Source organism: Leptonychotes weddellii, chromosome 5, assembly GCF_054177405.1.
Source record: "Leptonychotes weddellii isolate Sample4059 chromosome 5, ASM5417740v2, whole genome shotgun sequence".
NCBI lineage: Eukaryota > Metazoa > Chordata > Mammalia > Carnivora > Phocidae > Leptonychotes > Leptonychotes weddellii.
Genome location: NC_138373.1, coordinates 36,320,316 through 36,341,032, shown reverse-complemented (window position 1 = coordinate 36,341,032; position 20,717 = coordinate 36,320,316). Strand labels below are relative to the sequence as shown.

General features: G+C 42.6%; 1 protein-coding gene across 1 annotated transcript in view; it reads left to right on the top strand.

Annotated features, from left to right (window-relative positions):
- DIP2C (DIP2 acetate--CoA ligase C (putative)) overlaps window positions 1-20,717 on the top strand; it is a 356,092-nt gene that overhangs the window by 201,575 nt on the left and 133,800 nt on the right. Inside the window, exon 4 of the mRNA XM_081818894.1 lies at window positions 18,955-19,080. Within this exon, the coding sequence (XP_081675020.1) occupies window positions 18,955-19,080 (126 nt within the window). The remainder of the gene's footprint in view (window positions 1-18,954; window positions 19,081-20,717) is intronic.

Here is a 20,717-nt window from a genome sequence, read left to right as displayed (position 1 = left end):
TGGAACTTGAAATTGTCATTTACAATGTCATTTACATCAGCACCCCCAAATGAAATATTTAGAACTCTAAAAAAATGTATAAGCCTATATGAGGAAAATGATAAAAGTGATAAATCATAAGAACTAAATAAACTGAGAGATTCCATGTTCATGGATAGGAAGACTCAATATTGTCAAGGTGTCAGTTCTTCCCAGTTTGATCTATAGATGAAACAATCCCAGCCAAAATCCCAGAGGTTATTTTGTGAATATCAATAAGTCAATTCTAAAGTTTATACGGAAAGGTAGAAGACCCCAAATAGCCAACACAATAAAGAACAAAGTTGAGGACTGATGCTATTCAACTACAAGACTTAATATAAAATGAGGGATAGTACAGACAGATATTGGTGAACCAATAGACATATAGATCAATGTATCACAGTAGACAGCTCAGAAATAAACCCACAAATATGGTCAATATCGACAAGCAAAGGCAATTCAGTGGAGAAATGATAGTCTTTTCAACACATAGCACTTAATGTAGACACAGATCTTAAACATCTTAAACCTTTCACAAAATTAACTCAGAATGCATCATAGACCCAGGGTGCCTGGGTGGCTCAGTTAGGTAAGTATCTGACTCTTGATTTTGGCTCAGGTCATGATCTCAGGGTTGTGGGATCGAACCCCATGTTGGAAGTCTGTCCCTCTCTCTTGCTCTATCAAATAAAATTTTTAAAGAAATGCATCATAGACCCAAAAATAAACCAAAAACTATAAAATTTCCAGAAGATAACATAGGAGAAAATACAGGTGACCTTGGGTTTGGTGATGACTTTTCAGGTACAATGCCAAAAGCATAACCCATGAAAGAAAAAAGTTGATAAGTTTGGCTTCATTAAAATGAGAAATGTCTGCTCTGCAAAAGACAGAATAAAAAAGGTAAACCACAGACTAGAAGAAGAATCTTTGCAAAACACATTTCTGATTAAAAAAACAAACAACAACAAAAAAACCCTAGTATCCAGGATATACAAAAAACTCTTCACACCACGAGTAAGAAAACCCATTAAGAAGTGAGTGGAAGATCTGAACTGACCCCTTCCCAAAGAAGGTATACAGATGGCAAATACACAGAGGAAAAGATGCTAAACATCATACGTCATTAGAGAAATGCAGTGAGATACCACTATTAGAACAACAAAAATTCAGGACTTTGACATCAAATGCAGGCGAGGATGTGGAGCCACAGGAACTCTCACTCACTGCTGGTGGGAATGCAGAGTGGGGCAGCTACCTAGGAGACAGTCTGGCAGTTTCTTACAAAACATACTGGAACCATATGATCCAGCAATTGTGTTCCTCAGTATCTACCCAAATGAGTTGGAAGTATATCCATACAAAAATTTGCAGCTTTATTCGTATTGCCAAAACTTAGAAGCACCAAGATGTCCTTTAACAAATGAATGGATAAACATATTGTGATGATATTATTTAGTGCTAAAAAGAAATTATCAAGCCTTGAAAAGACATGAAGGAACTTTAAATCCATATTACAAAGTATAAGAAGCTGATTTGGAAAGGCTCTATACTGTGTGATCCCAAATACATGACATTTTGGAAAAGAGAAATATGGAGTCAATAAAAAAAATCAGCAGTTCCCAAGTGCTCAGGGGAAAGAAGGGATGAATAGGTGAGCACAGAGAATTTTTAGGGCAGTGAATCTATTTAATATGACACTGTGATCATATACACATGTCATTATGCATTTGTTTAAACCCATAGAATGTACAGCACCAAGATTGAACCCTAATGATAACTGTGGACTTTAGTTAATAGTGTACCAACATTGCCTCATCAATTGTACTGCACTAACGTAATATGTCAGTTTAGGGCAAAAGTGTGTGTGTGGCGTGTGTAGGTGAGGGGGTAATGAGCACACTGCACTTCCCCCTCAATTTTTCCATAAACTAAAATTGCCCTAAAAATAGAAATCCATTAATTAAAAAAATGAAATAAAGGATGATGATAAAGTTTAGAGGAGCGAGAAAGACAAAAATTATTTTTGGAAACTACTAATAATATTGAAAAACCTGCAGTCAGAATGGTGACAGAAAGACAGAAGTAAATGATACAAGGAATTAAAAATGGGACACGTTACTACAGATACATCAGAGGGGGAAAAAGACAGAATAGTGTAAATAACCATATGACAGTAAATTTGAAAACAAATGGACAAATTCCTAATATAAAAGCTTGAAGAAATGGAAACTTTGAGTAGTCCTATGGCCACTAAAAGGAAGCAGTTGCTAAAAACCTTTCCACAAAAAACACAGCAGGCTCAGAAAGCTATATTTAAGTTACACCCAACTTTCAAGCAATTAATGTCAGATTCTATACGAACAGTTTTAGAGAGCGGAAAGAGAAGAGACCGGACCCTTTCCAGTTGGTCCTAGGACAGACGCATGTGTCATTGTGGACACAGTGATGGGAAGGGAAAATTGCAGGTTGACATCTACATGGAAACTCCAAAGTAATCTCTAGATTTTTAGAAAAATGAGGGTTTAGTCTGATGGCTCAAGGTAACCTAAACAAAAATCCGATGTCTGTATATTAACAAACATGAAGATGTGACTTAAAAAGTTGTATGTACAGATTTTAAAATGTTAAAATTAAATGACATTTTCAATTGCATTGAATATTTATGTTGTTTCCTGGGGATCTTACTATTCTTAAAAAATTTTTCCCAATAAATAATATGAAAAGTCCATAAATGAAAACAAAACAGAAAAACCCCAGCAACATATAAAGAACCTAATGAAAATGGAAACAGAAGATGTGCAAGACTTTTATGGTGAAAATTATAAAACTGTAGATGGAAGTGGTTGAAGAAGGCCAAATGAATGGGTGCACTGTGATAATGGATGGGGACTCTTGATCGTGTAGAGACATCAGTTCTGCCGTATTCAGTTCTGATAAAAATCCCCCTGGGGTCCTCCGGAATGTGAACGGACTGGAATTTAGGTGGAAAAGCAGGGGCCAGGGACAGGCACGAGGTAATGAGAGAGGAGACACGGTGGACGTGCCTGAGCAGATCCCAGCATTTTGCTCCTAGCAAGAAGCCAGACAGACAGACCATGTCCCCTGAGGTTGTGGCAGGGACCTGAGCTCAGGCAGGCGAGGAGCAGACGTGCCTGGGGACGGCCCTTCCTGCTGTCGAGGTGGGCGCGCTCGCTGGAGATGCACTTTGCCCACCATCCCTGCGTTCTTGCCTTCACTCTTCATTTTTACCCAGTGCCCCAGGCCTCTGCCTCCAGGTGTGTGTTCTACCCAAAGAACAAATAGCTCAACCATGAAAGAGACGCGCATGGACGGCCGCTGGATGGGAGGACAGGGTTGTGGCAGCAATGGTCCGAGCAAAGCTTGCCCCAGTTGGCTCCCTGGCGTGGGCCTGGTGTCTCTCGTACTTGACGTTCATCCTGAGCAGTAGCGGATTGTGAGATGAAGGTGTGGGGCAGGTGTGTGCGTTACTGTGGGCCAGGTTCCGCCCCAGGTCCTTCAGGGTCCTGACTCCTCCTTCCTCCCCAGAGCCGCCCCTGTGCATGAGGACTCTCCTTTTTCCTTCTTTCTGCATAGGGAAACCAAGGCACAGACGGGTTCAGTAGCGTCCCTGAGCTCATGTAGAGGAGCTGGGATCTAGACGTGGCCTTACCTGCCCCGCTGTTGTGACACAGGCGAGCATCCTCACAGACGCTTCTCTTGGGTTAATTCACTTTTGGTTTAAAGTCAGACAGCTGTCCCCTCCGCGCCTGCATCCGTGTTACTGATGGTGGGATGCCGAGGACCCCATGACCAGTGGGAGGTTTTTGACATCAGGATGAAGTGAAGGGGGCACCCATCAATTTTTCTTGGGATTTAAGCCCACAGATGTGCATAGACACACCCTTCCTCTGAGGGGTGAATGTGTCCTGATCATTTGTATGTTGATTCTCCAAATGCCCCAGTGCTTGCTGTATTGCAAGATACGAGTTTCTTCCAGGGTGAACAAATGTACAGTCTACTGAAGGAAACCAAGGGGAAAGCGGAGTTTTCTGTTCAGGAAATTATCGGGATCTTCCTGTTCCAGGGCCTCACTGAGTCTTTGGAAGGGACTTTTCTCTCGTGGCAGAGAACGGACCTATGACCTTCAAGGTGCAGACAGGGGGCGGCTGGGGGAGCGGGTCCTGGGTCCCCAGGCCACACGCAGGTGGGCGTGGGGAGTCTGTGTTAGGGCCTGCCTCCCTGCTGTCTGTTCCAGGCCCCGCTCCCTGGTTTGCCCCGTGGCCTGCGATGTGTGCCTTGCGGAAACACCAGCACTGTGACCGTGTTGCTTCGAGAATTCAGGCTACCCACGCGCCAGGATGAGGTGGAAACTGCCAACAGTCAGGCTCCTTTGGGCCTTTTCAGTTTATTGCACACCTGTTGGACCAAACCCACTGTTTGACGGTATCGGTGACAGCGACCGTTGTTAACGAGCAGACGTTGTTAACATCTGCCATGAGACGGACAGCTCAGGCTTGCTTCGTGTGTCATGTTGTACATAATTCTCTCATTAACTATAATCTCTTCCCATTTTACACAGGATCAGAGTGGATCAGAGTGGGGCTCAGAGGGGTTACAAAACTTGCTGCGTATTTTATAGCCAGTGAGTAGCAAAGCCTGGATTCTGATCGCAAAGCCTGGCTCCCACGTCAGTGTTCAGTCATGTCCCCAGAACTATGGGGACAGCTTCTGTTTCTCCATTTCTTATAGCCTCCTGCCCGGAAGGCAGGATCTCAGCTCGTGGAACTAACTGGAAAGAAAAACTCTGAACGTTTCTTTGAGGAAACAGCAGGTGGAGAGATTGTGAGAAGTCAAAGAGTAGGGTCAGGCCCGCCTTTCCATCCAGTTGGGTGGAGGGGGAGCTATGCGCATTGACCAAGTCACCATCCACAGGGATGACGTTAGGAAGAGGCGTTAGCAGGGAGTGGAGCTGTGTGAGGAATTTTGTCAATTCTTCTACAAGGAGACAGCATTTCTGTTTCTCCAGCGCTGACCTAGTCCCTGGTTTGTTAGCACCTCAGTGTGTTAGGAAGTTCTGCTGAAGAGCTGTCCCTTACCAGCGCAGGACTAACACCAGACGTACCACATTCTGCACTAGCACGAGTGATCTGTGCATTCACAGCTACGCTGCCCTCACATGTCTCCTTCCCCTGGACAGAGGAATGCTCTGTGGATGTTAGCAGGAAACCTGTGAAGGGAATAAACCCTGAGCCAATAAGGCAGAGAAATGAAGGAGAAAGACAGAGGTTTGCTTCGTTTTGCTTCCTATTTCCGAATGTGCCACATGGCGCTGTCCATCCGGCTCTGAGTTCACCCTTCCTTGCCTTCTCGGGCAAGGGCAGATCTGGGCCCTTGCATGCCCTTCCTTTAGCTGCGTTAGTAGCTGTGGGGGTGTTCCCTGGAGGTGGTTTTCCCGTTGGTTCCCGTGCAGTTGCCGGGCCAGCGTCTCCAGCAATCCACCCCCCTGGACAGTTTTGCAGGAATCCCTCCCGTGAGGCACCCCTGCAGCTTTGGGTCACTGGCAGCGTCTACGTCTCTGCCCTTCCTGCAGCACCCCTGCCAAGTCCACCCTCAGACAGCCCTTGACCCTGCATGTTCGGTGTTTCCCAGCTGTGTGTGCTTCCTTCCTCTTTGCTTCGGTAAGCTACTGATGCCACCGTGGAATTCCAAACTGAAATCATGTTCGCTGTCCATGAAATCACTTCCTGGCCCCTTGGCGAGCAGCCTGGAGTGTCTTGGACCTGTTTTTGGTCCTCGTCTCCATCGATACGTAAAAATTCCGGTAGATAATGGGGGACCTTGCAGCTCCAGAGCCAGATTGTCGCGTGCATCTCCAGGTGCATGTGTCCATCTCCTTAAGTGTGCCTGTTGCTCGGCCCCTCACAGGGGTCCCCCCACCGTCCCCCCGCCCAGTGCAGCCGGCAGTTCTCGCCGCCTGTGTGCTCTGCACACTCGCTGAAGAGATGGTGTTGCTCACCTGTACTCGGCATGCTCCATCACCCCGGCCAGCCTCTCATTCCTAATTCGTGTGGCTAGCTGAAAACTGCCTCCGGGACCTTTGTGGTGAAGGTTCCATGACCCTTGATCGAGGCCGTAATGGATTTCCCATGCATCCAGCTGCTGGACTCATTCATAGCCTCATTTTAGGAAATGCGGAGCTTTCAAGGGAAGGCTGGTGGTGTAGCCGCCCATCTACCCATATTTTCCTCAAAGTTTTTAGTTTTGTGAGCTCTTGTAGGATTGGTCTGGCTTTTAGGCTAAGAACTATGGACTTATTCTCAGCTAGTAACCCCTCTCCCATCTCCTGTGCACCCAGTTCTGCCTGTCCCTGTGTCCAGGGCCCTCAGCACTGCCCAGGCCTTCGAGGGGGTGCCCATTGGCGTTGGCCTGTGAAGAAGAGGGATTTGTCCCTTGCCCTCTGGCCAGTGTCATCTCCACCTCCACTTGCCTGCAGGCTGTTAGATGTGCAGAAGCTGTGACCGGGATCACTGTGGGTGGTTCTCGTCCCGGCCCCGAGCACGGCATGCTCCCAGCCCTGTGGAGGGGAAACGGGAGAAGCCAGGTCAGAAGCCCTGGGAGATGCATGGTGACGCAGGTCTGTCTGTCCCCCACAGCTCACTGTATTTCAAGAACTTTTTCCAAACAGGTCTGGTCACTCTGGGGTGTGCGGGGGGTTAGTTGTTCAGTATTCTAGGTAGTAGTCTAGGATACTAGGGGTTACGGGGGCAGAGGGGGGCATTCAACACTGCAACGTCTTAACACAGGGGAATAATGTGTTATTCAAAAGGGCAGGGAACTGTTTGGGGTGATTACACCACATGCTGCAGGAGCACATCTGAAACTCCAGGGGAGTTCATCTCTTTCCACAGCTTGGCCTTGTTTTGTTTGGACTGGATCAGCAAGCTCTCCATGGGGTCTGGGGGACAACACTATAGTGCCCTTTGGGGCAGGGTCGCCCTGTTATTTTACTTAACATTACGATTCAGTATGCAGTCTGATGGAATCTTCTGGGCACTACTGATACATATTTTTAAATGTTTGTTATGCCGTTGTTTTGTCATTAAGATAGAACACAGGGTTGCTTTTTTGAAAATTTCATATGTATCGTTCAGTTTTGCTGTAAATAAATAACATCTTCCTGCCTTACAGCACACGTCTATTTCTGACTCATGTCAACTGTAGGTAAACTCTTGCTTTCATTCTGGGGCCTAGGCCTGGCTGGGCATGCCAGTCTCTGTGTGATTGAAATATTTGACGACTTCTATTCTCTCTCAGTTTTGTGACAAAATTTAGCAGACCTGTGTGTAGTACCTTTACTATCCATCTTTACTAAAATGATCATTTCATGTTAAAAATATAATTTTTTATTGGATTGCCGAAGTAATTTATCCTCAAAGCAAAAACCTTAGCAGATGTCAAGAAGAATGAACAAAAATCAATACATTATAGTTTCATTATTCTGAAATGACTATTTTTTTAAAGATTTATTTTTTTATTTGAGAGAGAGAGAGAGAGCACACAAGTGGGGTTGGGAGGACAGAGAGAAAATCTTCAAGCAGGCTTCCTCATGACCTGAGCCGAAATCAAGAGTCAGAGACACTCAGATGCCCCTGACTACTCTTAGTATTTCGGTGTGGTTCATTCAATTACAAAAAAATTTTTTTTAAAAAAAATGACTTTAAATACAAGAATTTTAATTATATAAAGAGAAAATCTTTTTTTTTTTTTTTTTTTAAGATTTTATTTATTTATTTGACAGAGAGAGAGACAGCAAGAGCAGGAACACAAGCAGGGGGAGTGGGAGAGGGAGAAGCAGGCTTCCCGCCGAGCAGGGAGCCCGATGTGGGACTCGATCCCAGGACCCTGGGATCATGACCTGAGCCGAAGGCAGACGCTTAACGACTGAGCCACCCAGGCGCCCCTATAAAGAGAAAATCTTGAAATCAGAACAAACAGATTATATTAAAGGAAACAATGTGATTTACAGCTGACTTCTCTTTAGGAGCAGCATCATTACAATGATGAATTAAAAAAGTGCCAACATGAAATTCTATGACGACCAGAGCATACGTTTTAATGAAGGAGAGTCTTCAGCTCTGGTGATGGTGCGATAGGTTGATCAGATACCCGTGACAAGACCCAGAGCACTCCCTCTTCCCGTGTGTGTGTTGGTGGTGGTGTTGTGCTTTGGAAGACACTGGAGAGTGTAAGCAGGCAGAAGGGAAGAGGAGTCTGCCCCTGACATTTAGGAACTGAACCTGGGAAGATCGGCAGTGCTAAGGGCAGAGTCTCCAATGCACAGGTGAGCTGTGGCCGCTGAAATTCAGGCTCTCTGGCTTAGGCTGTCAGAACCGACAGGTGTGGCCAGCAGACCTGAACTATGATACATGGTAAAGGATACAGCTCAGGCTAAAAGGAAAGAACAACAGGTGGAATTCATATAAGAGAATGAAGATATCAATTTTTTTCTTAATTTCATTAAAGTAACTATTTGCAAAGTCTTTTCAGTTGGATGTAGTCTTGCTTGTTTCTCTCTTGTTGCCTTTGCCTAAGACAGATCCAAAACATGTTGCTTAGGGAGCTTACTGCCTATGTTTTCCTTTAGGATTTTAATGGTTTCAGGTCTTACATTCAAGTCTTTAATCCATTTTGAGTTGATTTTTGTGTATGGTGTGAGATAGTGGTCCAGTTTCATTCTTCTGCATGCTGCTGTCCAGTTTTCCCAATACCATTTCTTGACAAGACTGTCTTTTACCTATTGCTTTTTCTTGCCTTTGTCGCTGTAGACTAATTGGCCATGGATATGTAGGTTTATTTCTGGGCTCTCTGTTCTGTTCCATTGATCTGTGTGTCTGTTCTCATGGCAGCGACATACTGCTTTGATGACTGTAGCTTTGTGGTGTAGTTTGAAATCTGGGAGCTTGAAATCTCCAGGTTTATTCTTTCTCAAGATTGCTTTGACTATTCACCATCTTTTTCAGTTCCATACACGTTTTAGGATTTAATGTCTAGTTCTGTGAAAAATGCTAGGTAAAGCAAAAATTACATTCTGTGGTGGTAGTTATAAATGCCATTGTAAAAATACATGACAAAAATAGCACAAAAGATGGAGATAAGTGGAATTCTACTGCAAGTTTTTTGTTTGTATTGTTTTGTTTCACCAGATGACACAATATTAACTCTAAGTAGACTGTGTTCAAGAAACATGTTGCAATTCATGGGCGCCTGGGTGGCTTAGTTGGTTAAGCATCTGCCTTTGGCTCAGGTGGTGATCCCAGGGTGCTGGGATCGAGTCCTGCATCTGGCTCCCTGTGAGTGGGGAGCCTGCTTCTCCCTCTCTCTGCCTCCCTCTCTCTCTGTCTCTCATGAATAAATAAATAAAATCTTTAAAAAAAAAAAAGAAACATGTTGCAATGCCTATACCAGCCATTAAATACAATAAGTGAAGATATGGCTAACAATACAATAAGGGAACTAAGATGGAATACTAAAGAAAAAACTTGGTTAAGCCAAAGGTAGAAAGGAAAGGGGAAACAAGAATAAAAACCCAGGGCACCTGGGTGGCTCAGTCGGTTAAGTGTCTGCCTTCGGCTCAGGTCATGGTCCTGGGATAGAGTCCTACATCGGGCTCCCTGCTCTGCAGGAAGTCTGCTTCTCACTCTCACTCTCCCTCTGTGCTCCACCCACTCTCTCTCGCAAATAAAATCTTAAAAAAAAACAAAAAACCCAGTGGGACAAATAGAAAATACCAAAAATCAGATTTAAGCGTGTTAAGTGTAAATGGACAAAAGGCAGGGATTATCAAAGTAGATTTGAGAAAATCCAAACTCAACTATATATTGTGTATAAAAGGTTTACTTTAAAGGAAATGGTTTGAAATTAAAATGATCTTAAGGGGCACCTGGGTGTTTTAGTTGGTTAAGCATCTGCCTTCAGCTCAGGTCATGATCCCGGGGTCCTGGGATTGAGCCCTGAATCGGGCTCCCTGCTTGGCAGGGAGCCTGCCTCTCCCTCTCCTGCTCCCCCTGCTTGTGTGTGCTCTCTCTCTCTCTCTGTCATATAAATAAATAAAATAAACGATCTTAAGATACCAAATAACAAAATCTGTGGAAAGGAACTAAAGCAATGTATAGAGGGAAATACACCCCTGTAAACGCTTATGTCAGAAGAGAACAAAGGTTAAAATCAGTGATCCAGGTTTCCACCTTAAGGGGCTAGAAATTGAAAGTTAAGCCAAAATAAGTAGAAGGAAAGAAATAATAAATTAATAGCAAAAAGCAATGAAGTAGAAGAAAAAGACAACATTAGCAAGGTCAAGGAAAAAGAAAAAAAATATAAGCAGCATCACAAATGAATAAGTTGATGTTACATTACATACAGATATTAAAAGGAAGATAAGAATATCATGAAAAATCTATGCCAGGAAATTTCACAATGATAAAATGGCAAAATGGATAAATTTCTTGAAAAACACAACCAAACCAACAAAAGACATAGAAATTTTGAATAGTATTTCATCTATCAAAGAAATAGAATTAATTATCAAGTATCTTCCCATAAAGAGAATTCAGGCCCAGTTGGTTGCACTAGTGAATTCTATTCTGTATAAGGAAAGAATTTATAACATTGTTACACATTTTGTCAGGAAACAGAGGGAGAGACAACATAAGAAGTGGAGTACAGACAGACTCACACCTGTTTGGAACACAGTGCTGAGAGAGATTTGTTCTCTAGTCCATGAGGATGGACTATCTTTCCATTTCTTTGTGTCATCTTCAATTTCTTTCATCATGGTCTCATAGTTTTCAGTGTACAGGTCTTTCACCCCCTAATTAAGTTTGTTTTTGGGTATTGTATTATTTTTGGTGCATTTATAAATGGAATTGTTCTCTTAATTTCTTTTTGCTACTTCATTATTAGTGTATGGATATGCAACAGATTTCTGTATATTGATTTGTATCCTCTGACCTTGCTAAATTCATTTATAAGTTCTTGTAGGTTTTTGGTGGAGTCTACAGTTTTCTATATATATTATCATGCCATCTGTATACACTGAAAGTTTTACTTCTTCCTTACCAATTTTGATGCCTTTTATTTTTTTGTCTTGTCTGATTGCTATGGCCGGACTTCCAGTACTATGTTGAATAAAAGTTGTGAGAGTGGACAGCCCTATCATGTTCCTGACCTTAGGGGAAAAGCTCTCAGTTTTTCACCATTGAGTATGATGTTAGCTGTGGGATTTTTTATACATGACCTTTATTTGTTGAGGTATGTTCCCTCTAAACCTACTTTGTTGAGGGTTTTTATCATGAGTGGATGTTGTACTTTATCAAATGCTTTTTCTGCATCTATTGAAATAACCATATGGTCTTTATCCTTTCTCTTGTTGATGTGATGTATCACATTGATTGGTGAATATTGAACCACCCTTGCATCCTGGGAATAAATCCCACTTGATCATGGTGAATGATTTTTTTAATGTGTTGTTGGATTCAGTTTGCTAATATTTTGTTGAGGATTTTTTGCATCTGTGTTCATCAGAGATATTGGCCTATAGTTTTCTTTTTTTGTAGTGTATTTTGTTTTGGTATCAGGGTAATGCTGGCTTTACAGAATGAGTTTGGAAGTTTTCTTTCTTCTTCCATTTTCGGTAATACTTTGAGAAGAATAAGCATTATTTAAATCTTTGTTAGCATTCACCTCTGAAGCCATTTGTCCCTGGATTTTTGTTTGTTGGGAGATTTTTGATTACTGATTCAATATCATTGTTAGTAATTGGTCTGTTCAAACTTTCTATTTCTCCCTTATTCAGTTTTGGGAGATTATTTGTTTCTAACAATTTATCCATTCTAGGTTATCCAATTTGTTGGTGTATAATTTTTATAATATTCTCTCCTAATCCTTTGTATTTCTTTGGTGTTGGTTGTTATTTCTCCTCTTTCATTTCTGATTTTATTTATTTTAGTCCTCTCTCTTTTTGATAAGTCTGGCTAGAGGTTTATCAATTTTTTGATCTTTTCAAAGAACCAGCTCCTGGTTTCATTGATCTGTTCTATTGTTGTCTAAGTCTCTGTTTCATTTATTTCTTCTCTAAACTTTATTATTTCCTTCCTTCTGCTGGCTTTTTTAGGCTTTGTTCGTTCTTCATTTTCTAGCTCCTTTAGGTGTAAGGTTAGGTTGTTTATTTGAGATATTTCTTCTTTATGTAGTCCTGTATTGTTATCTTCCCTCTTAGAGCAGCTCCTATGGCATCCCAAAGAATTTGGACCATTGTGTTTTCATTTTCATTTGTCTCCATGTATTTTTTTATTTCCTCTTCAATTTCTTAGTTGACATATTCATTGTTTGGTAGCATGTTTTTAAATATCCATTTGGGGGCACCTGGGTGGCTCATTTGGTTAAGTGTCTGCCTTTGGCTCATGTCATGATCTCAGGGTCCTGGGATCCCATGGACCCTGAGATCCCATGGACACTGAGATCCCATGTTGGGCTCCCTGCTCAGCAGGGAGCCTGCTTCTCCCTCTCCCTCTGCTGCTCCCCCTGCTTGTGCTCTCTCTCTCAAATAAATAAATAAAACCTTAACAAAAAATATCCATTTGTTTGTGTCCTTTCCAGATTTTGTCTTGTGATCGATTTCTAGTTTCATAACATTGTGGTCAGAAAAGATGTGTGAAAGGACTTCAATTTTTGAATATTTTGAGACCTTGTTTTTTGGCCTAACATGTGATCTCATATGGAGAATGTTCCATGTGCACTTGAAAAGACTGTGTATTCTGCTGTTTTTGGATGGAATATTCTGAATCTCTCTGTTAATTCCAGCTGGTCCAGTGTGTCATTCAAAGCCACTGTTTCCTTGTCCATTTTCTGTTTGGTGATCTGTCCATTGAGGTAAGTGGGGGTGTTAAAGTCCCCTACTAATATTGTATTACTATCATTTTTTTTCATTTATGTTTGTTAATAGCTGCTTTATGTATTTAGATGCTCCCATGTTGGGTGCATAGATATTCACAATTGTTATGTCTTTTTGTTGACTGTTGCCTTTGTAGTGTTCTTCTTTTTTCTCTTGTTATAGCCTTTGTTTTAATGTCTATTTTGTTGAAGTATTGCTACCTCAGCTTTCTTTTCACTTCCATTTGCATAAATGTTTCTCCAGTCTTCATTTTCAATCTGTAGTCTTTAGGTCTGAAGTGAATCTCTTGTAGGCAGCGTAATATGGGTCTTGTTTTCTTATCCATTCCATCACCCTCTGTTTTGATTGATAATCATTTAGTCCATTGACATTCAAAGCAATTACTAATAAGTATGTACTCATTGCCATTTTGTTATTTGTTTTACAGTTGGGTTTGTAGTCCTTCTCTGATCCTTTTTCTTTTCCTTTCCTGTCTTGTTGTTTGATGTTGTTTTGTTTTGTTTTGTTTTAGTGATATGCTTGGATTCCTTTCTCGTTATTTTTTGCATATCTATTAGTTTTTGATTTGTAGTTACCATTAGGTTTATATATAATATCCTGCGCATATAGCAGTCTATATTAAGTTGATGGTTGCTTAAGTTTGAACCCATTCTAAAAGCACTAAATTTTTACTGCCCCCCATGTGTTATGTACATGATGTCGTACTTTACATCCTTTTGTGAATCCCTTGACCAACATATTTTATAGACATATTTGATTTTCTTGCTTTTGTGCTTTAACCTCCATACTGGTTTTAAGTGAGGAATCTACTACTTTTATTGTGTTTGTATGTATCTGTGAAATTTTTTCCTTTGCTAATTTTCTTACTCCTGGTTATGGTCTTTACATTCCAAAGAATTCCCTTTAATATTTCTTATATGGTTGGTTTAGTGGTGATAAGCTTCTTCACCTTTTATTTGTCTGGGAAAATTTTTATCTTCTTCTTTTTATCTCTTCTAAATGATAACCTTGATGGATAGAATATTCTTGGTTGCAGGTTTTTTCCTTTCAGCACTTTGAATATATCATGCCTGCAAAGTTTCTGCTGAAAAATCAGCTGATAGCCTTATAGGGTTTCTCTTGTATGTAGCTGTTTTCTCTTGTTGCTTTTAAAATTCTCTAATACCATTTTTTTGCCTTTTTAATTATGCTGTGTCTTGGTGTGGATCTCTTTGGGTTGATTTTGTTGGGGACTTTTTGTGCCTTCTAGATCTGGATTTCTGTTTCCTTCCCCACATTAGGAAAGTTTTCAACTATTATTTCTTCAAGTAAATTTTCAGCCCCCTTTTCTCTCTCTTTTCCTTCTGGGAATCCTGTAATGCAAATGTTATTATGCTTGATGGTGTTGCTGAGTTCCCATAATCTATTCTCCTTTTTATTATTCATTTTTCTTTTGCTTTTCAGTGTGGTTACTTCCATTACTCTGTCTTCTAGCTTACTGATACGTTCTTCTGCTTCCTCTAGTGTGCTCTTTATCCCATCTAGTGTGTTTCTAATTTCAGTTAATTGAGTTCTTCATGTCTGATTGGTTCATTTTTCTATTTTCTATTTCTTTTTTGAGGGTCTCTGAGTCCTCCACTCCTTTCTCAGGTCTAGTGAACATCTTTATGATCATTACTTTGAATTCCATTGCAAGCATATTGCTTATCTCCATTGAGCTCTTTTGCTCTGAATTTATCCTTTTTTTTTTTTTTTAATTTTTTTTTTCCATTTGGGACATACTCCTCTGTCTCATTTGTCTCAGTCTCTGTGTCTGTTTTCATTTGTTAGGAAAGCCAGGTATGTCTCCTCATCTTGACAGTAGTGGCCTTATGAAGAGGCCCTGCTGCCCTCGAGGTGTTGGACGGTGTCCCCCGGTCACCAGAACCTGGCACTTCAGGTGTCTCCTGTGTGTGTTATGTGCATCCTGCTGTTGTGCTGGAGCCACGTTTGCCTTCCAGTCGTCTTCAGTGACCCTCTTTGCTTATCGTGGGCAGAGTTTGGTCCCTCTGCTGTAAGGGGCCAGTCTTGGCTGCCTTGGGTCAGACCAGATGCCTCCTCTTAGCCTGTTTGCTGGGCTGAAGTCACACCCTACTGCACGGTGCTCTCCTTGCGCTGGCCCCTAAGGGGCTTTCACTGGAGATGGGCCTGCAGTCGGGCCAGATCTCTGCCCCCACTTTGAATGTTGAGGTTGCAGTAACCAAACTCCAGGGCTCTCTCTTGCTGCCCCCTATGAGGTTTTTGTTGGCGGGTGGGGCTGGTAGACCAGATGTGTGCCCGCAGCCCACTGCTTGGGCTGCAGTTGAACTGGTGTGTGTGGTTATCTTCCCCTCTCTCCATGGCAGGTATCCCTTTGGTGTGGTGCTGGTCACTGCAGGGTTGCTTGCAGAATGAGATGAGGAAGGTACTGCTCTGGATGAACTCCTGTCCCGTGGGCAAGTTGGATGGGGCGGATCCACAGGATAACGCGGTGGTGGGGCCTTGGGTGTCAGACCGGATGGGAACTGCAGCCACTTCAGAGGGATGCCTACAGAGTGGGGCAGGTTGGGTGGAACGAGTCTGAAGGAGAATGTGGGATAGGGTGTGGTGTACTGTCAGCAAAGCTAGGTGGCCATTGTAGCTGCTGGTTCCTGTAGGTGTCCAGGTATCTAGATGGTGGGCAAGGAGAGAAATGGTGCCTGCCAGTTCTTGTGTTCTTGGAGAAGTCTCCTAAAGGTCTCTGTCCCTCCTGGACATCATCTGTGATTAGTAAATATACCCTTCCTGTGAACCTCAGGAGTTTTTCATACTGCTATTTCTATGTTATATCTCAGTGGGTTGTTTGTTCTGCTGGCCCTTCAAGGGCAGGGACTGTTTCATATTGCCCTCAGGCTCTCCCAGACGTACACCTGCTGGTCTTTAAAGTGCCCTGAGTTAAGCCCCACTGATTGTAAAAACTCACAAAGCCCAGCCCCACCGGTTTTCAAAGCCCAGTGTTATGGGGCCTCATCTTCCCAGTGCAGGGTCCCCCATGTCAGGGGTGGCTGATGTGGGGTCTGTTCCTCTCCAGTCTCCACACTCGTGGTCTCCCTCCTGTTTGTGGCTAGTTTGGTTCTGGAGTGGGTCTCTGCCCCTTCTCCTGCTCCACTGTGGCCTACTGTCTACCATCAACTGTGGAGAGCCTGTCCTGCTGGTCTTAGGGTTTTTTTCTGGTTTAGTAGTTACACTGATGTGGCTGTCATCTAGGTTTATTCACGGGACAAGATGAGGTTGGAACTCTTCTACTCCACCATCTTCCGTGGAAGTCTGAGAAATCCCAATTCTCGGTATTTATTTGAAAGAATTGAAAGCAGGAACTCAAGCAGATATTTATACATAAGTGTTTATGACTTATATTCACAATATAATTATGACTTATATTCACAATAGCCAGGAGGTAGACCCAACTTAAGTATTTATGGATGGTTGAATCAATAAAGAAAATATGTTATATCCATATAGTAGAACATTATTCAACCTTAGTGAAATTCTGACACATGCCACAACATAGATGGACCTTGAGTACATTATGCTAAAAACTCTAATGCTTCCAGAAGAAAGTAGAGTATCTTTTGGACCTTGAGGTAGGCAAAGATTTCATAGACAGCAGTCAAAAAGCACTGGATAGGAAAAAAAATAAAGCAAATCTCATGAAAATTAAAAATTTCTCATGTGTTACACTGGTAGGGTATGAAGGTGAGCCACAGATTCAGGGTAAATATTTTCAAAACATATACCTAAAAGTAACTTGTAGCTATAGTATGTGAAGAACTACTATAAATCAGCAATGAAAAGGCAGCTCAAAGGATGGACAAAAACTTGAACAGGTACTTTACAACAGATGGGTGTACTCAAGTCCAGTAAGCCCAAGGGCAGTGCTCAGCTTAAACCATCAGGTGAATGCAAACCTAAACCCCCAATGAGATTCCCCTTCCCAACCACGATGGTGTCTGCTGTGGAAAAGATCGAGTGTACCAAGTGTTCTAAAGATGTGTCAGGACTGGAGTCTCATACACGGCTGACGGAGATGTGAACTACCATAACCACTTGTGAGTGGTTTGGCGACTTTTTTATAATTGAAACCTGCACTTACTATATGGCCCAGCAATTACATATTTAGACATTTAGAGAAGAGGAATGAAAATGCCCACATAAACACATGTATGTGAATCTTTGCTGCAGGTGTTTTGTAATAGCCCAGAACTGGACATAATGCAAATATCCAACAGCCGGAGAAGTATGAATGAATTGCAGTATATTCCTATGTTGTATTATGTCTCATTGGTAAAACCCTGTGAAGTATTGAAACATGCAGCCACGTGAATGAATATATCAAGCAGGTCGCGCTATAGCATAGTATCTATATGGTCATATAAAGTCTGTGCGATTCTATTTGTATGAAGGTCAAGAGCCAAGGCAAGCTTGTCAAAATATTGAACGGTAGCTGTTTATTCAGGGTGGGGGTTGATTGGAAGGACACACACAGGAACTTTGGGTTGATAGATATGTCCTGTCTCAACTGGGGTAATGGTTCTGTAGATAGATTTCCATCTATTAAAATTTATCAGTTGTACTTAAGATCTGAACATTTCACCACATGTACATTTTACGCTCTCTCCCCACACCTGTAAATTAATACTGACCTCTGTTTAATAGCTTTCCTTTTCATAGTGTCTCTTCACACTTTCTATAGAAGAGATGCAGGCTGCAGGTGGTGCATGGGGGTGGTTGGGTGCCCTCTGTTCTAAACTGCTAACCTGCTGGAGTTTTCCTAGGAACAGCATGAGCGTGGTGTGTTTGGTGGTGAAGGGTGTGGATCCTGGAGGTGTTCACACCTGGGCTCACATCTAGCAATGCCACTCGCCACGCTGATAACTGCGAGAGCTTCGTACCTCTGCTACCTCGTTTGGGAAATCGTGGGAGTGCCTCCTCGGTGGGGTTGTGTGGAAGACTGCGTGGAGCCGTATCGCACCTGACTGCTGCCTTCTTGCTGGCTCCCGGCTTCCACTTGTCCTGCGGCCTTCTTCATAGCACCCAGAACCCCCACACACTCAGATCATGGCATCCCTGCTTAAAATCCCCAGTGCCTCCCTGTCAGACGTACCTGTCCCACCTCAGAAGCCCTCGTGCTGGTGCGTCACTCCGCAGGGTGGTGTCCTCTCTGCCCACCACCTGCTCATTCACCTTCCACACCTGGGAGCTGCATTTTCTTGTGTCCTGGGAATTCTCATCTTTACAGAATGGCTGTTTATTCTTACTCTTCAAATTTCTCATCGACAGAACTCTTCCCTGGCCTCACAATGAAGTAGGCAGTCTGTTTATCCTGTTTTCATTCCTGCCCTAGATGACTGCCTTTTGGGTGTCCCTTACCCATTAGCAAGTCAGCTGCATGAGACACAGCTCCTTGTCCATCTGATTCTCCACTGTACCCCCCGCCCTAAGGACACTTACGAAGTAGGCGTTCAGTGACTCTTTGTGGGCTGAATCCAGGGGGTTAATATACTCAAAAGGCCAAACACAGCGACTGGCCCCTGAGAGTCTGCTGTTAGTGGAAATCATTGCTGCAGCCGGCGAGGTGTGACCTGCCCCCTTAACGTAGACATGAATCCCGAGCTTTGAGGAGTGTGAGAAGAAATACCCACAGATCACCTAAGAAACAAAAGTCACGCAGCACTTTGCAGCCAGTATGTGATTATTTATTACAGGTTCTAGGGTAGAAAAATGAGTAATTAGAAGTCTGAATGAGTTTGAATGTCATTTCCCTGCAGCTTTTAATCCAGTGATTTTATACTTCTTTTCCCTCCTTCCCCACCCGTCTGTTTGTGACAGTGTCTGTAGGAGGATCAGCTATTTCACAGGACCAGGCCGAAGGGAAAAAAAAAAAGGCCCGGGGCCTTCGGGATGTCCCTGAACAATGGGGTGATTGAGCTCTCCTTTTGTTTTAGACGTCCACACAGAAGCCGTGCAGGCGGCGCTGGCTAAACACAAAGAAAGGAAGATGGCGGTGCCCATGCCTTCCAAACGCAGGTCCTTGGTTGTGCAGACCTCGATGGACGCCTACACACCTCCAGGTGAGCGGTGGGCCCACTGTCCGCTTCCTAAAGTGACGAGCGAGCCTTGGAATTAATTCACCACTAGCTCAAGCAGTCCCGGGCTTTGTAGCTTTCAAACTAATGGTACTATAATTCAGATTTTGTGAACCGGAAGTCCAGTATGTGCACCCCAAATTAAACTTGGAAGGAAAATGAACATTAAGTATGTGTCTATACAAATACGTATTTTAATCTTTTCATTGAGATTCATAAATGATACAGCCTTTAAAGTCTCATAAAGTTTTACTTGATCCTTCATGTAGCAAAAGGGAAAAGAGTTTGTGCCTCCACAGTTATAAATGAAGTTGGACTTCTCTTCTGCCTAGATTGGTCTGTACATATTCTCAAGTCCTTCAAAAATAAATATGCCATGAGATTGTATTGAGAAACCAAATGAATTGAAAAATGTATGCAGTTACCTCAACTTGGGGTCCTCATCATTTTCCTGTAATGTGCAGGTAGTATTTTGGTCTCTGGACAATGCAGTGTCTGTCACAGTGCTTATTCTGTGGTGATGTGAAAGCAGCCACAGGCAACAGATCAGTGAGTGGCTGTGGCTGTGTGCCAATAAAACTTTATTTACAAAGACACGCAGAGGGCCAGTTTGGTCCACAAGCCTGCTGACGACCCCAATCTAAATGGTTGATAACTACCTAAGTTCTCTGCTTCATTTTACCTAAATCATTATAATCTTTGTTTTATGATCTTCAAAACCAAAGTAAAGCACAAAGTTAAATTATCCAGGTACCTTTAGAAAACATGAAGGATCGAGCCTAATTTATTTGGTGTTTTTTCTGTGAATCGGGTTCCAACATTATTCATGTTGTTGCCACTGTGCCTTTCTGCAGACCTAAGTTACCTTGCACAATAGGAACAGAGGAACGTATACAACACTTGTTCGAGTATTTTGATGTTTAGTCCTGAGTGTTTGCAAGCAGTGAGAGTAGCAGAAGCACGCACTTAAACTCCAAGATGCACACAACATAGTGATTCAGCATTTTTGCTCCTGTGATACATGTAGTCACCCTGTCAGCATTCGAAGTTAGTGCAGACTGTCGACTGTGTTCCCACGCTGCACTTTGCATCCCCCGGACTCACCTGTTTTATAACCGGAAGCTTGTACCGCTCAGTCCCCTTCACTTGTCCTGTCCATCCTCCTACCCACCTCCCCTCTGGTAACCACCAGTTTGTTCTCCATATTTGAGTCTCTGGTTTTTGTATGTTCATTTGTTTTGTTTTTTTGTTAGATTCCATGTGTGAGTAAAAACATACACTATTTGTCTTTCTCTGACTGACTTATTTCACTCTGCATAATGCCCTCAAGTTCCCTCCACATCGTAGCAAATGGCAAGATTTCATTCTTTTTATGGCTGAGTAGTATTCCATCGTATATATACACCACCTCTTTATCCATTCATCTGTCTGTGGACATTTGGGCTGTTTCCATATCTTGCTTATTGTAAATAATGCTACAAAAGACATAGGGGGGGCATATATCTTTTTTTTTTTTTTTATTCTTATGTTAATCCCCATACATTACATCATTAGTTCTAGATGAAGTGTTCCATGATTCATTGTTCGTGCACAACACCCAGTGCTCCATGCAGAACGTGCCC